Raw genomic sequence first — 23,646 nt, forward strand, 5'->3', positions numbered from 1 at the left:
TATATCTTGATATCATAATCCATAATTTACCGACTTGTTTAATTGGATGTCCTTTCTGTGAGACCAGATGCAGGCTACACCCCAACTAATTCCTTAGCGCGGGGAGCAGGGTGTGAAGTACAAGGCTCTAATCAAAATGCATAGAATGAATTGTGTTATATTTAAGCCTGTCTTTACAGCAAAGCAAAATGAAAAGACAACTTAAAAAATCCCACATTAGTACTTTTGAGACCTTATGTATAGTTTCATACACCTCAACAAAACAATCACAACTATGATTTGATGAAAATCCCACAGTCAATACAAACTTAAGTACATTTCTTACAAATTTCCATGTTCAAAATGTGTACGTGTCTCTTTGAGCAGAGAGTAGATGAATCCATAAACAAGTCAGGCACTATTTTGTGTACCTTGATACTAACAAAAGCTTACAGTATCACCTCCTTTTCTCTCTCAATCTTTTTTTTTCAGAATTAATCATGCTTTATATTGAATAGCTATCAACTGCTAACCATCTTGTCCAGAAGAAGTGTGAGATGCAGGACAGGCTATGACCGATCCACACCTCCCATGCCACGGAACGCAGCAGCAACTCTTCTCTGTGGAGTGGGCTGGGGGTCTTTGGCAGCTTGTCTGCCTGCCCTCCAAGTGCCCTCTCACTGCAGATGGAGGTAGCCAGAAAACCACGTCCCAGATTTCAAGGCGTAGGGCTAGTGCGGCCTACCACAGTCTCTGCTTTTCTCTGAAAAGCACTTGTAACAGACACTCTTCCAGCTACCCAATGAATAGCGCTGCTTGATTTCAACATTCTAAGCATGGATATATTCCTCTCCAAATTAGAGCAAATTATAAATCTGATCTGTCTCTGTAGATTACAGTCCCAAGCCATTGGTTTGTTGAAAGTTAACACACTGAGGACGGACACTCGTACTGTTTTTACTTGGATGTACGTGGATTACATCATGGTGTGGAACCGGGGCAGGTCCACAGAACAGGCTACCGAATCTGGACCACCCAGCAGCACACTAGGGCTTCACTGATTTTGATGGGCCAAGAAGTTCTTATTCCAGTTCCTTCCAACAGCTACACCTCATCAGGTAGCTCCTAAGACCATTTCCAGCTTGAGAACATTTCTCCGGACCTCCCTGAGTGCAGGACCACCTGTGTAGAATTCTACCTGTCACTGGCAGCACTGATGTGTGAGCATGCCCGCGGCTCTGATTGGAGCTTGGTGATTCTGAAAATGAAGAGGTGGGAGATACCAAAAAGTACCATCTAGAGCGGCACTACCAGAACCGGGGCAGCACATCCACAGTACGCACGGGATGAGGAAAAGGACTCAGAACTAGAAGTTTCCTAGTATTATGGAAACTCGAAGACACAGGCACTTCATCAATATCTCTTCAAAAAGCCAAATTCCTTGAAAATAAGCCCATTGGGAATTTCTGGAATTCAAGATGGGGGTTAAGGTTTTATTATCTCCTCCACCAGCCAAAGAGGATCATTACTCTTTTCCTCCTTTTTGAACTAATGAGGGGTAAGTCCCTTGGGTAGACAAAGCCTTCAGTTGATCTGGGGAATGAGACTAATATTTCAGAAATGGCACTTGGCAAAGTAAGTCCTTTACTTCACACACATCTGTTCTACATCTATTGGAATCTAAATTCCTTCAGAGCAGGGGAAATTTCAACCCTGCTCAAAATAGATACTAATAAATATTGCAGCAAATCACTGACATCTCTAGCAAATGGCTTTGACGGATTAGTGGAACTAACTCCCAGACTAACTTCTTGGAGGTGTACTAAACATCTTCAGCATTTTATGACTTTCTTCTTTTCCTGTTTGCTCTACTATGTCTTGTAACTTTTCCCTAACAGCCATTTCTATAGGCAACCCCCATAGATTCTGAATTTTAATCATTTTTAAAAGTGTCATGCTGCTGCTATTTGTTATGACCAGTTACGTTTATCACAAGCCCCTCCTTTCTTTTCAACCCCACAAATATTTGCCCAGGATAGTTTCTGAATTGCTGGGATTATCATTCTGCTAGCATTTTCTAGGAGGATGCAATCAAAGTGCATTTGAGCTGATCATTTTTGAAAAATTTGCAGCCACAAGCATGACCTATGTCCCCAATAGCAGGTACACTATTATAAATGATCTTACTATGCAGCCTCTTTAAGTTTTTCTTCCCAGCTTTCAAATAGTTTGTATTATTTTGCCACAGAGCAATACCTGACTGAGACATTCTCTTTGATCTGGGGTACTTTTCTCAATAATGGTGAACATGATGCAGAATGGTTAAATATCCATAAGCCCCCACAAGGCATACAACCTGCTTGTCTGACGCCATAGTGCCTGTTGAATCCAGGGAAACTCCTGTGGAAGAAGACTCACCTCATCCACCAGGAACACCAGTGTGGAAAAATAAAGCCAGGACCCCTGAGGACTTGACTAACTAAATCCCGTTCATTAACCCACTGGAGTCTGGGGCTGAGGGTATCTTTGGTTTTCTTCCACTCCCTCTAAGAGAAAACACCCCAGAGATATGAGAATGAGAGCCGACTGAAAGAGCTGATTGGAGAGTGCTGTAGACATTCTTCCTTGGGAACTGACAGTTATTCCAGCATCAAAGGTGAGCATGCTTGTTTCCATTTTACAGTTGCGTTTTAGGAAGACGGGAGGATGCGCAGTGAGACAGGGAGACAACTGTAGCCATAGGAGGGGAGCATATCGTAAGCCTGGAGCTAGGTCAGTGGAGAGTCAAAGCCCCAGCGATACACCTTGATGACAAAAACACATCAGTGCGAAATTAGCTCTGCGTCGTGAGAGCTGGGTAAGTACCAGACTCCCGGCATGTAGTTTCCACCCTCCTCTTCTGCTTGGTAGTGGCCGACAACCAGATTCTATTTGGAAGGTCTTAGTTCCATGAGCCCATAGGAACTGTAACATGGAACCTTGGTGCCTTGTTTGGCATTTAGCAGTTAATTTTAAGACACTAAGACCTGCTACCTCAGTAAAATCATGTTGAAACCAATTTTAATTCATTCAATCATCTTCCATCCTGTTGGATCAAGAACTTACACTGGTACCGTGGATGCTTAAGAGTATTTTCTCTACAAAAGCACTTCCTCCTTATTCTAGTAGAGAACTCAGGAGTTACTCTTTAAGCTCAAAATGTAAATCAGTGCCTGTACTATACCCCGAGAGTCACACACATCAACAGCAGAAAAAAAGAGTGAGTAATTCAATAAAAAGACAGTGGTATCCTGTCCCTCATAGCCATTTTGGGTGTCAAATGTTCATCAATACCACAAATAAGTTATGACGAGACAAAAACCTACTTATATGTTACATGGATATTTCTTTGGGATTTGGATCCGTGTTTAGAGAATCCAGTGGTCAGTTTCATTGCACGCATGGGGGTATATAGAATAGATGGGGGTATACAGAATAGATGTTCCACAAAGAAGAATCTAACCAGCAACCAAACACATAGAATTGCATTCATGCTCATTTGGGAAATGCTAAAAGATGAGTCAATAATAAAGAGGTGAATGTTGGTAACTATGTTTGCAGACATGAGTGTTTGTTTCACATACACTCACAGATGTATATGCCTGTATAAGTACTGCTTTAGCTAAATAAGCATGCCTTATATGATATGGATATATGAATATATATGCATGCATGTTTTTCTGCATTCTTAGGTTTTCACACATGTGTACATGGGTGCTATGTATGTAAGGGTATCCTTATGTACACATTTCATCTCAACTTTTTTAACAAGAAGGATAGGTTTGGCATTCATTGTGTTTCTTTATTAGGTTTGATATCCCAATCATTTCCCAGCTAACTCCTCTTCTAACTATGGCAGTCTTAGTATGGTATTGTTTTTTCCTGAGAACATTCATTCCATTTCTTGTTTTCACAGTCAAGTTTAGTCTAGTCAATGTTTTTGTACTTGGGCATCTTTGATTAAGGCATATGCCTTTTTATTTATGGAAAGGAATAATTTGAGAAAAAGTTTCAGTGAAACTTTAGTCTATAAAGCTACTAATTACTCCGTCCTGCTGTGAACATTAGTTACCAGGGAGATACTAGCTGTGTATGTTGTTGGCTAATAGGCACACATGCTGTTTTACTGTATGATGTTTCCAGTATTTTAATTAAATGAGATCTAATAGGAAAACTCAAAACATTGATTTCTTCTGTGCCACCAATCAATGCACGTGAAGCCCTGAAACTGTGTCCACATTTGAGGCAGTCAAGTTCCAATGGATTTCTGAAGTCATGCTTTATCTCAAGAGGGCTGTGATGACTCCAGTCGGGCCGTGCATCACCAGCAAGGAATGAAGCCCCAACTTGTTGTGTCTTCCAATTTTCCCAAGTTGGAGTTTCAGGTTTGTATGTAAAACCTTCCCATGTTAAATACTGCCTCCTGCCTGAATTCTATCCAGTGCATTCTATGCATTCCTGAGGGGCAGTCATATGAGGCACCAGTTTACTGCTTGTGCCCAGAGCAATTCCTGGAATGCCCTAGATAGCTAACCCTAGTGATTCTGGATGATGAGCTGGCGCCCAGGGGTTGGCATGTGTGTTTATGTGCCTAGATGGACATGAATACACACACACGCGCGCGTGCGCGCGCACACACACACACACACACACACACACACACACACACACGGACACGTGGTTATAGGGAATCTTTACTCTCACTTTGGGCTTCAAATGAAGCTTTGAGAGTTAGGAAGGACAGTCTGCTTATCCTGATTTTCTCCAACCAGCGGGGAGGGTGTCCTAACTATGACAACCAGAGCAGGGTCCTGGACAGATATGAGGAAGATAGTTAGTCTAAATCACCTAAACACAGCATGTATTATTTCCTCCAGGAGTTTTCCTTGCAATTTTCTTATCCTGGAGGAGAAAATTTCGGAGAGGCCCACCAGAGAAGAAGCTGGGGAGACACAGCTATCACAGAAGAGGCTAGGGAGACACAGCTATCACAGAAGAAGCTGGGGAGACACAGCTATCACAGAAGAAGCTGGGTAGAGCAGCCACCAACCGGAGGGCCTGCTATGGGTCCCCCATGTACACACAGAGAATCTGCGGGTGCCCATTGGTGGATGTTTCCAAAAGTTTTGCTTTAACTTTTCCTGCAAGGTTCAACTTAGAACTAAAGAATAGTATCAAGACTCAATAGATCTGAGACTTGTAGTTTCAGTAATCTATAAAAATAAATCAGCCATCTGTAGGTTAGTATGCTCAAAATGCATGAAGGTTAATGCTAAGGCCCTGGTGTATTGAATACAGATCAGGGGCACCACTAATCCAAAATATGAAATCCAAAATACTGGAAATTCTGAAACATTTTGTTTTTATGCCACAGGGAAATTGCCACAGCTGATCTATGTGGCAAGTCAAAGTCAAAATGTAAACACACAAAAATGACATAAAAGTAGCTTTGGGAATATATGAGCCATAAAAGCATGTCATGTCTAAATGTGTCTTATCCTCAAGATAGCTCATCACAGATATGCGAGTAGCATTTCAAAATCTAAAAAAGAAATCAGGAATCCCTGATGTCTGAAATGAGTGTTACTGACCCGAATAACCACGCCAGAGCCACATATAGAAAGGGTGTTAATTATGACTTTCTAGAAATTGATTCGGGTAAGTTGCTGACTGATTGTGGAACTAACTAGTGATGATATGGATAACTTTTCCTCTAAGGTTAAACTTAGAACTATACGAAGAGTATCAAGACTCAGTAGATCTGAAACTTCTAGTTTCAGCAATCTGTAAAAAATAAAGGACAGTAAATGACTCTGTAAGGAGGGCATTATTTTTTATGAGATCACAGTCATAAAAGTTGTAGTTAATAACTCAGGGGCATTTCCATGGCCAATTAACAGAAAGGATACATGATGATAAGCAAGCATGCAGTTCTAGCATCAGAACTAATATAAGCTTGGTAACTGGATGAGAGTAAGATGACATCTGTGCTTAGCCCCACAGGAAGACGGTTTAAGATCTAGCTGAGAGCTATCAGGCCTTGGAAAGGTGTAGGTATTTATTTTTATTTTGTTTGCTGGTCCTGGAGCTTGAACTCAGGCCCTCAGCACTGCCCTTGAACCTGTCTGTGCTCAAGGCTAGCACTCTACCACTTGAGCCACAGCACCACTTCTGGTTTTTTCTGTGTATGTGGTACTAAGGAATGAAACCCAGGGCTTCATGCATGCTAGGCAAGCACTCTACCACTGAGCCACCTTCCTAGCTCCTAGGTATTTTTATATAAAGAAGTTTCAATTGTACCAATAGGACACTCAGGATGTGTCTGTCCTATATGAATTCTCACGGGGAGGTACAGAGGTGGGCTGGGGACTGAGGTATTTATGAGTTACTGAGTGCCAGGCATGAAGCCAGAATCTTTGCACAGAGCGAACCGGTGGGGTACGTTTTATTTCGACCATTTTGGTGCTGAGGAAAGGAGAGGCAGGGAGGTTAGAGAACTGGCCGCAGTTAGTATGTGTACAGGGCAGGATTTGAGCCCAGATACACCTGGTTCCAAACTCAGGAGGTTGACACAGCCCTCCATGATGTCCCAGCAGGGTCATCTTCTTTTACTATGGATGAATTTGAAGTAACAGGCGCTGTGCCTGTGTTGAACTACACCACCTCATGGAAGTCTGCAGTGGTTCTTGGGAATTTGGTTTCCTGATGTAACAGGGTTACCCGTAGAGATTGAGTACAGTTAGGCCTTGGAGCCTTTCTCCAAGACAGTGCCCTGGGCTGCTGTTTCTGCGTTTTATCTGCCTTTACTGCTTCTAATCCCATTTCTGCCGGGTAGTACAGTATCAATACTGATAAATAATTCACCATTAGTCCATTTCTACACAGCATTAGTCTCCCTCCTCCCCTGTGATCAGGCCCGTTCAGCATGGTGCTCCTCTGTACCTGGGGGACTGTCTATCAGGAAGCCCAGTCTGAACTGAATGGCATCCGATGACTGTTTGCTCATCTTGTTAGAAGACAAAATACAAGTGCCTATTACAATACAACTGGCTTGCCTTAAATTCATCATATTCATTCGGCCAACTCAGGCTCATTGAATGTACCTGGGAGTCATAAACTATGCTGGGTTTTAGAACATAAAGGCAAAAAGTCCTGCTCAAACCCTTTGAGGACCTATAAACTTAATGGAAAGACAGGCAATTTCTCAAGAAATTGTCACAGAGGTAATGGGAGAAGAAATAGGAGCTAGTGCGTGGGGTAGTGAAAAGATACCTCAGGGAGTACAGTCCGGAGACAAGTTTGAAGGACGGCAGGAAGAGGGAGAAGCATGAGGGGCGGGGCACAGGGCAGGGGGTCCGCAACCATAGCTGGCTTGGAAATGCTTCCCTGTAAAGTGTTCCATAGAAACAGTGCTAAATAAGGGACGGAGGCACAGAGGCTACATGCTTAACGAGTGTGTCAGGTTGGTGAGGCTGAGCGCTTTAACCCAGACATGACCAGAACACCTGGAGTGAATGACAAGCGGCATCTGTACAGCTGAGTACTCAGGATGCTGATGTGTGTGGTGTGGTGGATGCACAAAGTACAAGCAATGGTAAGCTGGTGAGTTACAGCAGTAACAGAGGATGCAGGAACTGGGCTTGGAAAGGCTCTTTTGACAGAGGATCACAGAGGGGAAAGAACACAGGGCAACCTTGCTATTGGCTCGAGGCTAGCTAGCAAGTGACTTCACGGTAAACGTAGCAGTCACCAACTTACAAAATACCGGTCTACTAATATGTCGCACACAATACAATGGCAGCCTGCTAAAAAATAATTAAATATTTTGCATATATAAGTATGCCATGCAGGAATATTAGTTTTTCTTTCTTCTTTTTTTAAAATACCCATCCTGGGGTTTAACTAAAAGGGCCTGAGTTCTTTTGCTCAAGGCTAACATCCTACCACTTGAGCCACAGTGCCACTTCTGGCTTTTTGTTTTTGTTTTTTGAGTAGTTTGTTGGAGATAAGAATCTCACAGACTTTCCTTCTCTGGGCAGGCTTCAAACCATAGTCCTTAGATCTCAGCCTCTTGAGTAGCTGGGATTACTGGCATGAACCACAAACATCAGGACATTAGTTTTAATTGTGATTAAATTTTAAAAAAAACTTCCATTTTTGCTGGAGATGTTAATACAAATGCTTATGGAATTAGTGAATTTTTTTTTTATTGTGTGTCAACTGACCTTTCCTATTTTTCCTTATTTTTGAATTCAATGTTTAAAATCAGAGTTTTTCAATCCTTGTTTTATACCAAGAGCATAGTTTAAATAGGACCAATAGTGCAATACTACTTTATCTTTTACTTTAGCTCTTAATTACTCATCTTTTAATCACTTTCACACTTCAATCATTCTAAGGGGATTTTAATTGTGATATATACACATATCTATGTGTGTATATACATACATATATCACAATTAAAATAAAAGTATATTTTCCAAGAATTCTTTCAAAGAGTTCTTTCTTCTCTGCAAACTCCCATTTCTCATGTCTCTTTTTTCATGGATGAGTTCCTCTCTCGTAATTGTATAGTAATACAAATTAGTGTACTAAGTTCTGCGTTCTAAATTTCCTCGTTTTTCTTGAAGTTGCTACTTTGGGTGGAGCTCCATAAGGAGCAAGGCAATGGTTAGGTGGTGCAGGATGGGCTAGGGACCTCGGGGCCCTTCACAGGGCTTCTACTCATCTTCTGAGCATCATCTCACCCAGCCCTTGATTCCAGGGCTCCCCGGAACTCTGTATTAAACTCTGCTTCTCACTGGCTTCTTCCTCAGGAAGCATTCAATTTCACCAACTGCCTCCACTGTTTCCAGTGAGTTTCTATGGCTCCTCATCTACACTGTGTGGACATATGGTCTGCCGTACTCACTCGGCTGTGTCCATGTAGTTATGCTTTCTTATTGGTTCTTTGGAGGAACTTGGGTTTGTTGCAGAGATAAACCCATGGGCCAGTCTGCCACATGCAGCCAGAAATCTTGAGAGGATTCTAGATAGTCCAGTTGACAAGAAGACCAGTGTTGATGCCCTTGAGTCTTATTCATTTCAAATGGCCCTGTTTTAGTTAGTTGTGGTTTTGTTTTTGTATTAACTCTTCAGTTTTAGTTTGGAACAACTAAGCCCTTCTGGCATTTCTTTCTAGAAACCAGCATAACCACACGGTCCAGTTTTGGAAAGACTTGCCTAGGGAAAGAAAGTTGATTGAACATTTCAGCTTTGGTTTTTCCATTTGGGATGGTGTTAGTGTTCGTTTCTAGAATGTTATGAAGTCAGACCTGGAAGTTATGGGTGAATTATTTTTTTGTGATCTTGTAAAGAAAGGCCAGTCAGTGAACTCAAGATACTTTTGATAGGAGAACACAAGTCTCTGCTCTGCTTTGCTCTGCTCTGCTCTCCTTCCCTCCCCTCCTTTCCCTTCCCCTCCTCTCTCCTCCTATCTTGCCTGCTCCTTCTCCCATCCCCTCTTTCTTGGTGCTTGGGAATCACCCCAGGGCCTGTACGCTGGGCAAGTGCTTTACCGCTGAGCTACTCTGCCCCCAGTGTTCAGATTTACTATTCCTGGTGCTTCAATGGAGGACTGACTTTAACTATAAAATTAAGTGTTCTTTGCAAAATATTTTTTCTGCTTCATATTTTGTAATTATAAAGAAAGAGAGAAATTTTTAGAAGTTTTTAGCATTCACCTTGCTCGCTAATTAAGTCTCTACTATCTGGAGCTTAAACATTTTGGTGACAAAGTAGTTCTAAAATGTGTTGGTGAGTTGGAGCTATTCTTGGGTGATTAAGAATGTTCTACTTTAAAGGCACTTGACTGATGATATGAACTGATTCACGTAAAGCACAGGCTGCTCTGACTGGGGTGAGGTACAAGAATGTTGCTCTTTGACTTGGATAAACAACTCTGAATGTAGTACTGTGCCTCATTTGTCCAAAAAAAACCAATTCCACATCATGTCTCTGTTGTTTTTAACCACCTCCCTGAGAAGAGGAAGTGAGAAAATATATGTGGTATTTACTGTAAAAATAAAAGCATCATAAATATGCAAAAATCCCAGATGTAGATATTGGAACTATATCCCACACGGTATAAACACATAAACAGAAATGCATAAAGACTTCTCCACACTCCAGAAGAAACCCAGTGCTTTTTCCCCCTAAGTAATGTGTGCATATCATTTAGTGAGAATATTAAAATGCAATAATGAAGACTTGTTTTATAATGTATACATGGAAACACATATACACAACCTGTTGTTGATTTTTGGGACATACCTTGTGTAGCCAGTCTGCCCTTGAGCTCCTGATATTCCTGCCTCAAGCATGCCAGTATTACAGATGTGAACTACCATGCTCATATTTTGACTTAAATTGCATGCCACTGTGGCTCTTATTAGAATCTATACTAAGGCTATATAAGAACCAGGCAAGTTCCACTTAAGAACATTTTGTGCAGAGGAGTACAAGGTCTACAGAGCATAGGGCTCCCAGATGGCGCACAGGCCACAGCTGTAGACCAAGGCCAAGTGCTGGTCTTCTAGTCACTTCCATGCACTGTCTCTTCCGCCAATCATTTCATTTGAAGATGGGAAGAGGCTGGACCTCACACTGACTCTCTGGAGTCTTTAAGCATGTGGGGTGAGAGGGAATTGTGGGCGTGGCTCCTTTGCATGTTGGCGTAGTGGCTCTGGAAGGGGTAATGCGTGAGCATGCAAGATCTTGAGCCTTTCCTAGTATGATGGGGACTCTAACTATAATCACAGAGTCAGCCGTCTGGAAAGGCTCTTAGAAATTACTTCGGCCACAAATGCTTAACAGAAAAGAGGGTTGGTGGCTTCCCAAGGCCAAACGAAGCCAAAAGCCCAAGTTTCCTGTGTCTGGCTTCTTGTGTTCCCTTGATAGACTCTGACCTCCAGTAGCTCTAGTGATATTCTGGTGCTGAACCACTGAATCTCACTCCTGAAATACTGCAACTTACTGAGCCTTCAGAATCTGATTCTTCAGAGCCAATCTTATGAAACACGGGAGGCACTTTCACATTTCCCAGCTGTTTCTGTTTCTTAGTCTCTGAATGGTAGAATTTCCCCATGATTCACTTTTGAATTGAAGTGCAAACAGAAACCTTATCTCATTTATACCCGATGCTCCTCAAACCGAGAAAGTGCTGGCCTACTGTCTGGGCTTCCATCCATCGGCTGCTGCCTGGTTTCTGAGCTCTGTGCACAGCATGGCGACGTCTGGTGAAGTCCAGGCCTGCTCCATGGGCCTGCCCGTGGTTCACACTGGAAATAGCTGCACTTATCCCAAGTAGGACAACCTTGTGAGGAGCCATTAAACTGGAGATGGTGCTGTCCATGAGTAACTCCAGAGCATCTGCGATTTCATCTGCTGGCAGAGTTGCTTCACTGCAGGAAGACACATTTCTTCTGGGTGGATGGTGTGTGTCATATCCAGGCTGAGTGCTCCAAGTGTCAATAAAAATCAATTCATTCTCTCCCAGGCCATATGTGACCGTGACGCTCCTCCGTCCTCTGTCAGAGGGGCTAGACACATGAGACAGGAAAACCTTGGCTGTCTGGAGGCATGTGATCACAGAAGCCCCCTCGGACTGTGGACTGGACAGCTGCCTCCTGGGTAAGCTTGACAGTAGAGTCCTGCTTACTGCAAGGATCTCTGCTCTTCACAACAGCTGTCCTCTGTGAAGCTGTGGTTGTGCTGGAGAGTTGGAGGGTTCAAGAACAAGGGGATAATGTTTCTCCAGGGACAGACACGTTGAGAGATGTGTCCTAAGCAACATCATAATCTGCGAATGCTTCATGCTGAGTAGAATTCCTCATGGAAGCCTCACCACTTCCAGAGGAGGAGATGACAGAGGGGTCTTACTTCTTCAATGGGCAGCTGATTCTTTCATTGGCCACAATGGACTATGCTCACGCATCAACACAGTCATCATCCCAAGGCTAAGGGGACTGTCACTGGCAGCGAGGGAGATATTCTCCTGGCTGGTTCCAGCTGGCGTATTTAAGCATAGTGAAGGGCAGCTACTTCGCCATTTTTGGCTTTAAGGCCAGTCAAATAAGCAGATGTGGCAACTTACTCTTACAGCTCCCTCATGAACACGGAAAAGCTTGATAGTTTTTTTTTTATATCAAATATCAAGGTTTACTAACAAACTCATCTCTCCCTGTAGACAAGGCCATATGTCATTAGAAAGAGAGGAATGTGGCCGGAATGACCCTGATGGCTAAGGTTACATGAAACCTGTCTGGCAACCTGTAGCCCATTCTCCTGATATGCTCAGATGACAGTGCCCAGGAGGAAAAGTAGATGTCCTTAGCCATGCACTCTCAACCCCTAGGCTGCAGGAGTTGATTAGCTTTTCTTTCTTTCCTTAGATGTGTTCATGTATTCTCAGTGATTATTCCCAACTCTTGGCCTGATAAATCCCTTGGGGAACTGGCAGGAAAGAGCTGGGACTGCTCCCCAGGAAGAAGACAGAGATCACAAGTGAACCAGTGATGCTGGGGCTAGCCAATGCGGGAGGTAGCACCACCCGTAAGGTGCTGCTGATTTAGCTGAAGCGCTAGGTGAGGGGGGACTGGCGGGCCCTGGGTTTTTAGGAGAGGAACCTGTGGGCCTGTGGGGAGACAGCTAAGCATTCATTCTCTTAAATATGCTCATTGTTGAGTGCATCCACATGCTTTGTAGTCACACAAAACCTGGAAATTGCTGTCCGTCAAATGCAGTAAATGTAGTCACGTATCCCAAACAGAAGTGTGATGTTCACATAGATTTTCTCTCTTTCCCTCAGCTGTTTTGACTCATGAAGACCAGCTTCCTTGGAAAAGTCCTGAATATATCTTTTTTTAATTTCCATGTTCAGGTTGGTGTCAGAGCAAGCCTCACAGCATTTAAAACTGTTGAATACAGCAGATACTCCAAATACTTGATCCATTGCTTCCCCAAAAACACAGGCTGTAGAAAATGGGAGTGAATCCACTTCTGGTCTTACTTTAAGTGAATGTGTGTTTAGCAGTGAAGAATCTCCAGAGGTTTCTACGGAGTTCCCTGAGTCAGAGAAAGTGGGTCATTTCAGAGACTAAACACAAGTCTCTGAATGAACTTTTTAAATGTTTTATTTTTCATTTTCCATAATTAGTTTGAAATGTGTGTCCCCGGGGAGTCCTGTGTGCCCAACACAAGGGCTGTTAGAGCTGACAAAAACAATGACTCCAGCCAGGCCACAGCAGGTATTTTTGTCAGCACACTTTGAAGAATACGAGCGTATGAGTACACATACCATTACCTATTTGTATAAACAAAAGTATTCTAACCCCAAAGAGTTTAATATCTCTAGCTTCTTTAAAAAAGGAAATTCAGTTTAGGCACTGACACCAGCTAAAACTATGATGTTCAGGCAAAGATCACAAAAGCACTCAGAAATGACTCCTTTCATGCTCGATAGGACTTTCCCTGCCTCAATTTCTCCTGAAGAGGTATCGATATCAAAGAAATAGGTGACCAATTCTCCTACTTCACCCACCCTTCTAGTCCACCACTCTCCTATTGAGATGGACAATGCATACAAAGGACACCTGTGCAGTGACCCCATGATCTGCAAAGATGAGAAAAGAGGAGAGCGGTAGAAGGCAGATGACTGGCTTGGAGCTTGTGTTTGGATAGAGTGCTGTCATGGTGAATCTCCTCCTGCAGCTGATGGGTTGGGAAAGGATATTTGTCAATCTCTAGGTCTATGAAGGATGCTCCTGAGGGGTTTGGAGGTGGGGGTCAATGTAGGTGGGACTCAGCCACACTGGACTCAAACTTTAGAAAGGCTTAAGCATTCTGTTTTAGCCAAGGGTGGACGTGGATTTCTCCTCTGTCTATAGAGGGTCCTGCTGGACTGGGAGAGGTGATCTGTGAGAGTCTCTATCATTGTGGCCAGGTAGGAGAGCAAGTTAGACAGGGGGTCAACATGGGTCTTATCTAAAATGAGCTCCTGTATGGGCAAGGGGATTGTAGGAGACTTTGGCTCAAAATGGACAGCTGGAGGCTTGCAGTTTGCAGAAGGACTTGTGTGTCAGCGACACACATCCTTCTCTACTGAGATGCTGGGAGTGGAAGGGAAAGAGCTCATCAGAACTCTTGTGCCAGTGTTTGAGGCTCGTCAGAAATATCAACTTGTTTGGTGTCTGTGTTTGGGACCTCAAGGGACTCTTAGAACTGTCAGTTACCTAAGAATAAACAGACAGCTCCTGGGCCCGCTGGAGTTTTCATCCAGGTGTGGGAACATCACACCCACTGATGCATTCTCAGTGTCAGTACAGCAAAATTAAGATGCATTTCGGCAATGTCACTAGCCATGTGTGTTCAATACGGTAGACGCACAACTCTTCCCTTGAGGACCAGAGTTGACAGAGCGTTGGCAGAAGACATTTCCCAGAGACTTGGACTACCTAGCCATTGAATTACTAGCCTCCATACTAATTCCTGTGATTTATTTTCCAATCTGGAAAGCTCAAAGACTAGACATGGCCACATGCATCTTGTCAGTTGCTTTTCAGAATGTCCTGTGGGCGGACTTGAGTCTATCTCTCTCTGCTTCCATCCCTTGCATCTACAGTGGTTTCTTTCCAATTAGAGATGGAAGGCAAATGGTAATGATCTTTAGGAAATACCACAGGACACTGGTAGGGAAAGAAGGAAATGGGTGGTGGATTCTACAATCTCCTTGAACAATAAAGGGAAGTTTCTAGGCCCCCCCCCCACGTGATGTGGAGTGGCACTGAAGGGCTGTGGGTTAATAAAGGCTCCCTTAGGGTCTTTCTCTACCTCCACTCAGGAGTCTCCAAAGACACAGGGCTATTTGTTTAGCTATGTTTTCCTTTGTTCCTAGGAAACTATTTTCCCTGTAGAAGCAAGCACAGTAATTTTCAGCCAAAGCTGGGGAGTCAGAGGCAAAGTATGTTTTGGCATGATTGGGCCTGCAGATAAAAGCTGCTGAGTGGCATGTGGGAATTCATGCACTCAGCCCTCCGCACTGACAGGGAGGAGAAAGACTGGGATCCTGATTGCCACACGAGGTTACAGAAGACAGGATGTCAGAAATGTTTAAGAACACATAAGCAAGAATGCCTCTTGGAAGAGCTTGGGTTTTCTTGGATTTGTAATTACTTTTCTTTTCCTTATGGAACTTTTTTTTTTTCTAATGTCAGATCTTCTCATCTTCCCTCTGAACACAATCTGTTCACATTCTCCCCCAAAAGTGCTGAAATGCCTTTGATGCGCATTGGACCTATAAGCATGCAAGCTCTACTCACCAGGAAAAGAGGGAGAGGGGTAGAAATGGGCAAGGACAAGGAGGAACGAGGCAAACTCTTCATCTTCCACTTAGGCTCCTGACTTTAGATACTGTTTATTCTCTCTGCCTCTTCATCCAACCCTTCCTTTGAAACTACCTGTTAGCTTGCTCCTGTTGTAAACTGAAGGTTTGGCTTCAGGCTTATTTATATTCAATAAGCTTTAACGGTTGCCTGCTATAACTTCAACACTAGCTGTATTTTATGTCCAAACAGCTCACAGGTGAGGAGTCAGATACAGACCGTAATTTTCTATTTCATTATTTTTGGCTGTTAACCCATGGCATACTTACATCAATTTCATTTGGGATGTTATTTAATCTACACTGAATTTAAAATGCTTTTAGGTCCTCTGCGATTTCCCAAGATGTATGAAATATGCGGTCACTTTTCAAAATGAGGAATCTAAGAGATGATACATTATCTCTTGAAAATCAAGTCATCATTCAATTGTAAGGATAATCATCCAACTTTTATTTTGTTCTTCTTACAGTCCTAAAAAATGCTCATGTCTTAAAGTTTTCTTTCTTTCTTTTTTTTGAACTGGTGATAAAAAATCATCAGTGTGACTACATGTCTCATGGTGTGAGGTAAGATTTTCAATATAGGGAAACATCATAAGACTGTCCTCTTCTTAAAAAGGGAACTTACCATTTGACTTGGGTCACACATTTTTATCCTCTGCTCACAATTTTCTCATGGTCAAAATTAGAAGTTTATACCGGCAATAATAATAATAATCCTTAAGTTTCTCCTATTTAAATTATTGAGATACTACATCTGTGTTCTCCAATATGGTAACCACCGGTTACATGGTTACTGGGCACTTGGAAAGTGGCAAGTCTAAACTAAAATATTCTGTAAGCGTAAAATGTGTTCTACATCTTGAAGATAGGACACCAAAAAGGAATATAAGATATTTTGGATCTCTTAGATTAAGTAAAGTATGTTATTAAAATGATCTTTACGCATGTGTTTTTTAAATTTTGTACTGTGGCATATATTTGCCTGGTATTGCATTATTATTAGCCTCAATGTAGACCTGTCGTCAACAGGCATCAGGAGTTTAACTATCTAGTGAGCAATGTTTCCATCTTGAGGTCCTTACACCTCTAAAAGTCACTTCCTCTTTAGGTTACCTTCTTTGAAGTCTTCTAGAGAGCATTTGAACTCTATAGGACTATCTCAGCTCTGTCAGAAAAGATGGTGAGGAAATAGGCCATAATGTTAAAAAGAGACTAAGTTTAAATAATGGTATTCTGGTTCTTTTCCTTCCTTCCTTCCTTCCTTCCTTCTTTCCTTCCTTCCTTTTCTCCTTCCTTCCTTCCTTCCTTCCTTCTTTCCTTCCTTCCTTTTCTCCTTCCTTCCTTCTCTCCCTCCCCTTCCTTCCTTCCCTCCCTCCCCTGCCTTCCCTCCCTCCCCCTGCCTTCCCTCCTTTCCTTCCTTCCTTCCTTCCTTCCTTCCTTCCTTCCTTCCTTCTTTCCTTCCTTCCTTCCTCCCTTCCCTCCCTTTTCTTTCTGTCTTTCTTTCTTTTTCCTTCTTCCTTCTTCCCTTCCTATCTTTCAAGAATTAATATTGAAATGCTTATCTTTACTTTTTAGCATAATTTTTAGATCTATAAAAATCACAAAGACAAAAAATGAGACGCTGACTTAAAAGGCAACATCCCAAGATGTTTCATTCTGCTTCTTTATATTTCTCATTCTTCCATACTGAATAGGTTACTTCTATCAAGAGAAAGAAATGCACTCTGTTTAAAAATTACATTATCCACCTACTCTTTTAACTTTAAACCTCAGTTAATTTGCATGCTGATTTTTCTTAGAACTCCTGAAGCTTTTATCTCTTACTCGATTAAATTAAATAGTAGGTACTTTAGCTTTGACCTTCAATCTTCATGCTCACACAGATATTTAAATTTTTTTTTGATAACTGCCATCACACAGAACAGGGTTCAGTGGCAGTCTGTGCGGGAGATGCGAGGAAGAATGGTCACATCCAAATGAAACTTAAATGTGTTAAGTCGGATAGGATGGGACACACCTGTAGTCTCGGCTACTTGCTAGGCTAGGGCAGGAGCATTGCTAGAACACAGGCATTCAGGCCAGCAGCAAGACCTTGTCTCTTAAATAAAAATAATAGAGGTCCGTTTCCATGTGGATCGCACAGCAACGTGTACACACGCCAGACAAGCTCTCCTAGCCACAGGTACTCCTGGGAGGCTAGAGCGAACACACATGTGCAGGACACACACACACAAAGAGGAGGGGGAAATAGTCTACGTGTCCACCGGAGCGTCTCCTGCTGTCGCTTCTTTGCCAGGCTCCCTCTCCCACCTGCTGGAGGGTGGGGAAGGGCAGGGAGAATATCCAGGGCTGTGGTGAATGTCCAGGTGTCCCCAGAGGCCCGAGTGTGGACACCCAGAGCCTGTCTGCCGTCTGTCCTGCTGACTCTGGAATGATCTGGCTTCTAAGAGCCGGGCGGCTATGACTGGTATGCCTGGCCATGATCTACTCATGTGATTTGCGTTGGCTGCCTGGGGAAGGGTTTCCTCTTCCAGCTCCCACAAGGCCAGAGCCCTAGGGCCATGGCTCTGTCAGGCACCACAGAACTTACTGTTAGTCGTAAAGATGACTTCACCTTCTTGGGGCGTGGGGTCTGTGTCCTGGACCACCTGCAAGGCTCCCACGGTCCGCACAGCAGGGTCCAAAGTGACTGAGCTTTCGTTCACGGTGGTATCGCTGGCCCCTGTGATCTGATTGGTCGGCGGTCCTCCCAGTGAGCCCTCAAAGTCGGTGGGCAGGTCGTCCATGCAGTCCGCATTGGGCTGAGGGCAGAGGAGAGCCTGTTCTCAGAGCATGCCACTCATTTACACATGAAATGTCTCTACACTATGTTGTCCCAAAAGAAAATTAACTTTTCTACTGTTTTCTTCTCCAGCTATTTTATTATTTAAGTCTATAATATAGTTCATTCACATGAAAAAAAATCTTAACATTCACATGAAAAGATCTTCCCAAAATCTCCTAACAAAGGCTCCTGTTAGAGAAAGCTCTGCAGATTTAATTGGAGAAGCAGCAAGATTTCCATGCTTAAATACTTTGGAGAAACAAGGGATATTTATTTTTGAGGGAATTTCCTTTCATGCAGTGTTTACCACATAGGATAGAGTTGACATCTTAGTAACTATCCCCAGGGACTCACCGCTGTTTACAAATACACTGGTGGGAGAAAAGTTGGAGGAGAGAGGAATCTGACTCACTGTGAAGTGCTCATTAAAGATACACATATACAAACAAACATACACAAAACACTGTGCAAGGATGCTTAAAAAAAATAAGCCAGCTGCATGTCTGGTAGCTTATGCCTATAATTCTAGCAACTCAGGAGGCTGAGATCTGAGAATGGCAATTCAAAGCTAGCTGGGACAGGAAAGTCCAAAAAGCTGGAAGTAGAGCTGTGATACAAGTAGAAGAGCAAGAACCCTTGAGCAAGCAAACTCAGGGGCAAAGCCCAGGTGTTGCGTTCAAGCCCCACGAACAGCACCCTCTTCCAAAAGAAATACAAGAAAAAGTAGGCTACAGCCTAACTTCAGAAAAAGACTCCTATGTATTTGACATCTTAAACTTCAAAATCAGGACCATGAAAATAAGGTGAGATCACCTCATTCATTCCGTCACTGCCTTTCTCCCTGAGCTGGCTGCCTGCTCTCCGGCCAAGGTCAAAGCAGCAGAGCTAGCTCCACTGAGCTGGGCAGGAGTTGCAGCCAGAGTTGAACTCCTCTAACTACTGGGACGACTGAGAAAAATATTACTCACTGAACTGTTCATTCTTTGATCTTCTGTTTAAGCAATGTGAATGCATTTTTCTCTCTCTCTCCTACATGAGATTTTAGTTGTGCTGTCTATGTGAATTCATGAAGACTCATTTTAAAATACAGAAGAAAGGTACATGAAGAATGGGCGTGATTTTGTTTTGTACTTTGGGCTGAACTTCAGCTCGATGCGTGGTAATGGTATATGCAGAACACATGGCTGGATGGAGGGAAGAGAATTCTGGGTGGACCCTGGAATTGGCATCACATGCTATATTCAGAATTCATTAAGACCCCTGGACTCCTGGGGAGCACAAAGCAGGAGACGGGGTGCAGTGCCGTCCCCTGGTTCTACTTCCCCGCGGCTGGGTCCCTCAGCGGTGGACGCCACACGGGGCCTCCACTGTCGGGCGGAAGGCCCGCAGAGTGAGTGCGGACCGTTCTTCTCTCTGTCTTTTGCCTCTGTCTCTTCTGGAAGGGTACCAATCCTCTAAAACTCAATTTGTCAAAATTCACTTCGCAGAATGACCCACTCGCGAAATCTACTATCGTGAGGGATTTGGACATTTGGACATGAACTCTCTCTCTCCATTACCAGGCTTTCTCTCTCCTCCTAGTCTTTTCTCGCTTTATTTCAATCACAATTTTTCTTTTACCAGAATGTTTTTAAAGAGAAAAGAAAGCGACAAAACAAGCATGGGCGCCCTCCTTTCCTTCCCCTCCGGAGTTCTTACACGCTCCCAGCTGTGACAGGGCAGATGCCTGGCCCGCCGCAGCCTATCTCTGCGACCTCACCTTCACCCTCTGGAAATGGAGCTGTGCGTCCCTCTCTTCAGTGTCGCCTGTCCCCATCACCACTCCTTTCCCATCCCCAAGGTCTCCAACTGACTCCAGGCGGATTCCTAGGCCCCCTCATTCCAGCTCAATGTTACATTTTAGCCAGTGTTGCTTCCCAAGCAGCCACTGCCAGTCCTGCAGCACCTCTCCTATTCCGTGTGGCTGAGGATCATGTATTTGCTTCGTCTCCTGGCCATGAGCATTGTGAAGAGAAGCAATCACATGGTATGGATCATGAAGTGTTCTGCTCACGACAACTATGTGTTCAGGAAACGTTGATTTGAACGTTTTATCTGAGTCTCTGATTCCTGCCCTGAAAATGTGGGCACATATGTATCTGATTAAGATGAGTGACAAGAAGACTTGAGAAAATACCTTAAGGGCTGTGACGTTCCATGCAAAATGTAAGATACACTATGGAAAGATGTTCACTAAGGAAAACTGACAGTTACATCCACTCTAGGTGGCTCATCCAACAGAACATTTTGAAATGAAACCCAGTTACATATTTCTAGGAAAAGTCACAATTGGAATTAAAAAAAAAGACATCAAATTCTGTTTGCAAACAAATCCCATGAAGGTACAGAAATTCAGCACAGCATTGGGCAATGAAAATAGATTGACAGTGGAGAACTGTGGAAATATCAGGTACACAGGCTTTTCTAGAAGGGAGCCGTCAACCTACTTTTATCAGGACAGTGTTGGTGGGAAAAGGGGGCTGCTGGTATATTACAGTAGCTTAGGAGATCCACTAACCTGGGCTGATGTACAAAAACAGCTCTGGACCTGGCTGGGTAGAAGGTAGGATCAAAGCACTGTACTGTAGGGCCAAGGGATAAAATGCTTTCAATAGGCAAGAACTCCCAACACTTCCAGTTTAGTGTGATAGTTCTTTGAGCAAAATATACTGGGGACAGACACCTGCTGTGGGGGGCACTTCTTGATCCGTGAGCTGTGCTCTCATTCTTTAGCTCCTTGCAGAGAAATCACTAATAAAAAGAAGTGACTCCAGCTCTTCACGCTTGACATACACCTATTTGTCTTACACCATGGGCAGGTACACGGATTCTTGGTTGAAAACAACCAAATCAAAAAATGCAAACAAAAATAATATAACAGTACTGCCTGGATTGGAATGACCTAGTGGGTGATGGTTACAGCCAAGGTGTCTGTGAGTCAAGGCTATTATTCCAAGGAGAATCAGTGTAAATTGTAAAGTCTGAGTCTGGGATTGAAAGCCTTTGAGACTTGGAGTGCTATTATTTCACAGACATTTATTGAATACTTAAGTCCATGAAAAGGACACAGAAATGAAGGAATCAACAGACACCACTTATCAGAGAGCGACGGGTCTTTTCAGTGTTCTTTAAATAAAAAGAAATGGTGAGCCAAGAGGGGTCATGCAAACCTACAGTCCTAGCCCTCTGGAGCCTACAGCAGGAGGATTATGAGTTTGAGACCAGCCTGGGGTACATGGCAAGTTCAAGGCCATCCTGGGATATATAGCAAGACCCTGTCTTTAAAAACGCTAACATCATTTCTTTAAGCTCAATTGAACACTGTGGTAGAAGAAGCCTTTTCTAATTAAGAGAGCCTGTAGATGACACGCAGGGTTTTAATGAAGGCACAGAAACTACCTCATTAGCATAGAAAGGAACAAGCCCCAGATTCCGCCAGAGCTGTGACTTTGCCATTCTCTAGGACAAAACAGAAGAGGCCTCTGTGGCGGGCGGGTGGGGAAATGCCTGGGCTTCCTGCGCTATCCCCTGCTACTTGCGCTTTATTTTTCACGGAGGATGTGCTGTTCGGCGGGTTGAGCTTGGCTGACGGTTATGTTCAAAACCCTTGGAAAAATCCAAAAGATAAGACCAACGTTTTTTTTCCTCCAAATTAAGTAAAATCCTGCCCTACTTGGTAGGCACTAGAGTATGGCCAGAATGTTCAACTGCACAATCTCAGTACATTTGAGAACAATCCCAACAACTACCGAGGAATTCTATTTTAGCAGCCATTCATAGTTGTATTTGTAACTTTTCTGCAAGTAGCCCCTGGAGAAATGATAGCTACCTCAAGGGGAAAAGTTTGGAGTCAGAAACTGTTTAGTCCAAAATTTAAGTGCCATGAAGTTGTTTGGTTTCATTATCCTGACCGAAGATCCAGGCTGACACATAGGCTTTGAGCCACAGGAACTAGGTCACAATGTACAATCCGGCTTCCTTTAATTATGAAGATGGTGAAGGGCTTAGAGAGCAAAGACACACATACATACCCCACATTTACTGGCTCCCTTAAAATAGTCAGTTATACTCAGAAGTACACAGAACACAAAGATAGAAGTCTTTGTTTTTTTCCCCGCGTGTGTATGTGTGTGTGTGTGTGTGTGTGTAATACAGGTTTACTCAGGACCTCATGCTTGCTAGGCAGGGTCTCTGCTTCACTTCTAGCTCCCTTCTGCATTGATTATTTTTGAGGTAGAGTCTCACTTTATGCACACACTAGCCTGGGCTGTGATGCTATTGTAATAGCATTGTGTTTCCCCTGTGTTGCTGAGGATGATGGATGAGCCTTACTGTGTACAGCCACTGTCTTCTTCATCGTGGGGCAACAGGTGTGTGCCACCACGCCCAGCTATGGTATCTCTCAAACTTTTTGCCCTAGCTGGAATCAAGATCAGCTACCTTTCAAGTAACCAGGATTACAGGCCTGAACCACCATGCTTGGTGTGAAGTTTGATTTTTTTTCGTCACCAGTGTCTGGTAGAAAGGCTAGTCTCTCTTAACCTTTCACATTGGCTCTAGTGGATTTTTACTGTGAGTACACTATGCATTTACATCTCTGGCCTGAACATGTAAGACATTGTCTTTCAAGGTAGTTTAGTCATGTAGGTTTGATTTGTGTGTGGTGGATCAATCCTATAAACGGGCATATGGTTGGCACAAAGGCAGCTGGCCCAGGACTGGAAAAGCAGCCAGGGCCTGGCCTCATCATCATCAGCTCTGCCATCTGCGACAGTCACTCTGATATTTTTAAGTGGGCTTTTGGCATTAAAGAAACCTCCAATACATGATCTGATCCTCCTCTTCAGTGTCAGCTAGGGGCAGGTCATGTTCCCTTTAGTCTCTGCCATTGGCTATGAGGAGAGAGCATGGACTGACTGCGGGGAAGGGAGGGGGGCTGCTTTCTGGAATTTGCTTGTGTGGTTTCCCTCCCATCTCTGTGCGCAGTGCTTGGACTCGGGGGCCTGGCCTGCTCCCTGCCCTCCTCTGCTAGGAGTGGCTGAGTCTCACCGCCACCGCCACTGGGCTTCAGAGATATGGCTCTGGGAAAGCCTTTCCCCGGAGCACGTAGCCAGCTTGCCGAGCTCTCTGCCCTGGGGAGGAGATTAAATGTGGAACTGCAGACTCGCCTCTATGGGAGAGCTAGAATCAACAGTTCTGGCTTAACTTGCCGGTTCCATCCAGGTCCCTGCAGAGATGTGGTTCTGAGCTCACTTCTCAGCCACTGTCCTTGCTTCCCAGTGCTGGGGGTGGGGAAACAGTCATTTCCCTGTCACAGCCAGAAGCCCATGAGGCCAGATGAGCA

At 43.7% G+C, this 23,646-nt stretch overlaps 1 protein-coding gene across 1 annotated transcript in view; it reads right to left on the minus strand.

The window, feature by feature from the left end:
• LOC138810636 (RING finger protein 150-like) overlaps nucleotides 1-23,646 on the minus strand; it is a 139,921-nt gene that overhangs the window by 20,820 nt on the left and 95,455 nt on the right. The window contains exon 8 of the mRNA XM_069997796.1: nucleotides 18,030-18,240. Coding sequence (XP_069853897.1) covers nucleotides 18,030-18,240 — 211 coding nt within the window. The remainder of the gene's footprint in view (nucleotides 1-18,029; nucleotides 18,241-23,646) is intronic.

Source organism: Dipodomys merriami, unplaced genomic scaffold (genome assembly GCF_024711535.1).
Source record: "Dipodomys merriami isolate MVZ:Mamm:240054 unplaced genomic scaffold, mDipMer1.0.p SCAF_502, whole genome shotgun sequence".
NCBI classification, from domain to species: Eukaryota; Metazoa; Chordata; class Mammalia; order Rodentia; family Heteromyidae; genus Dipodomys; species Dipodomys merriami.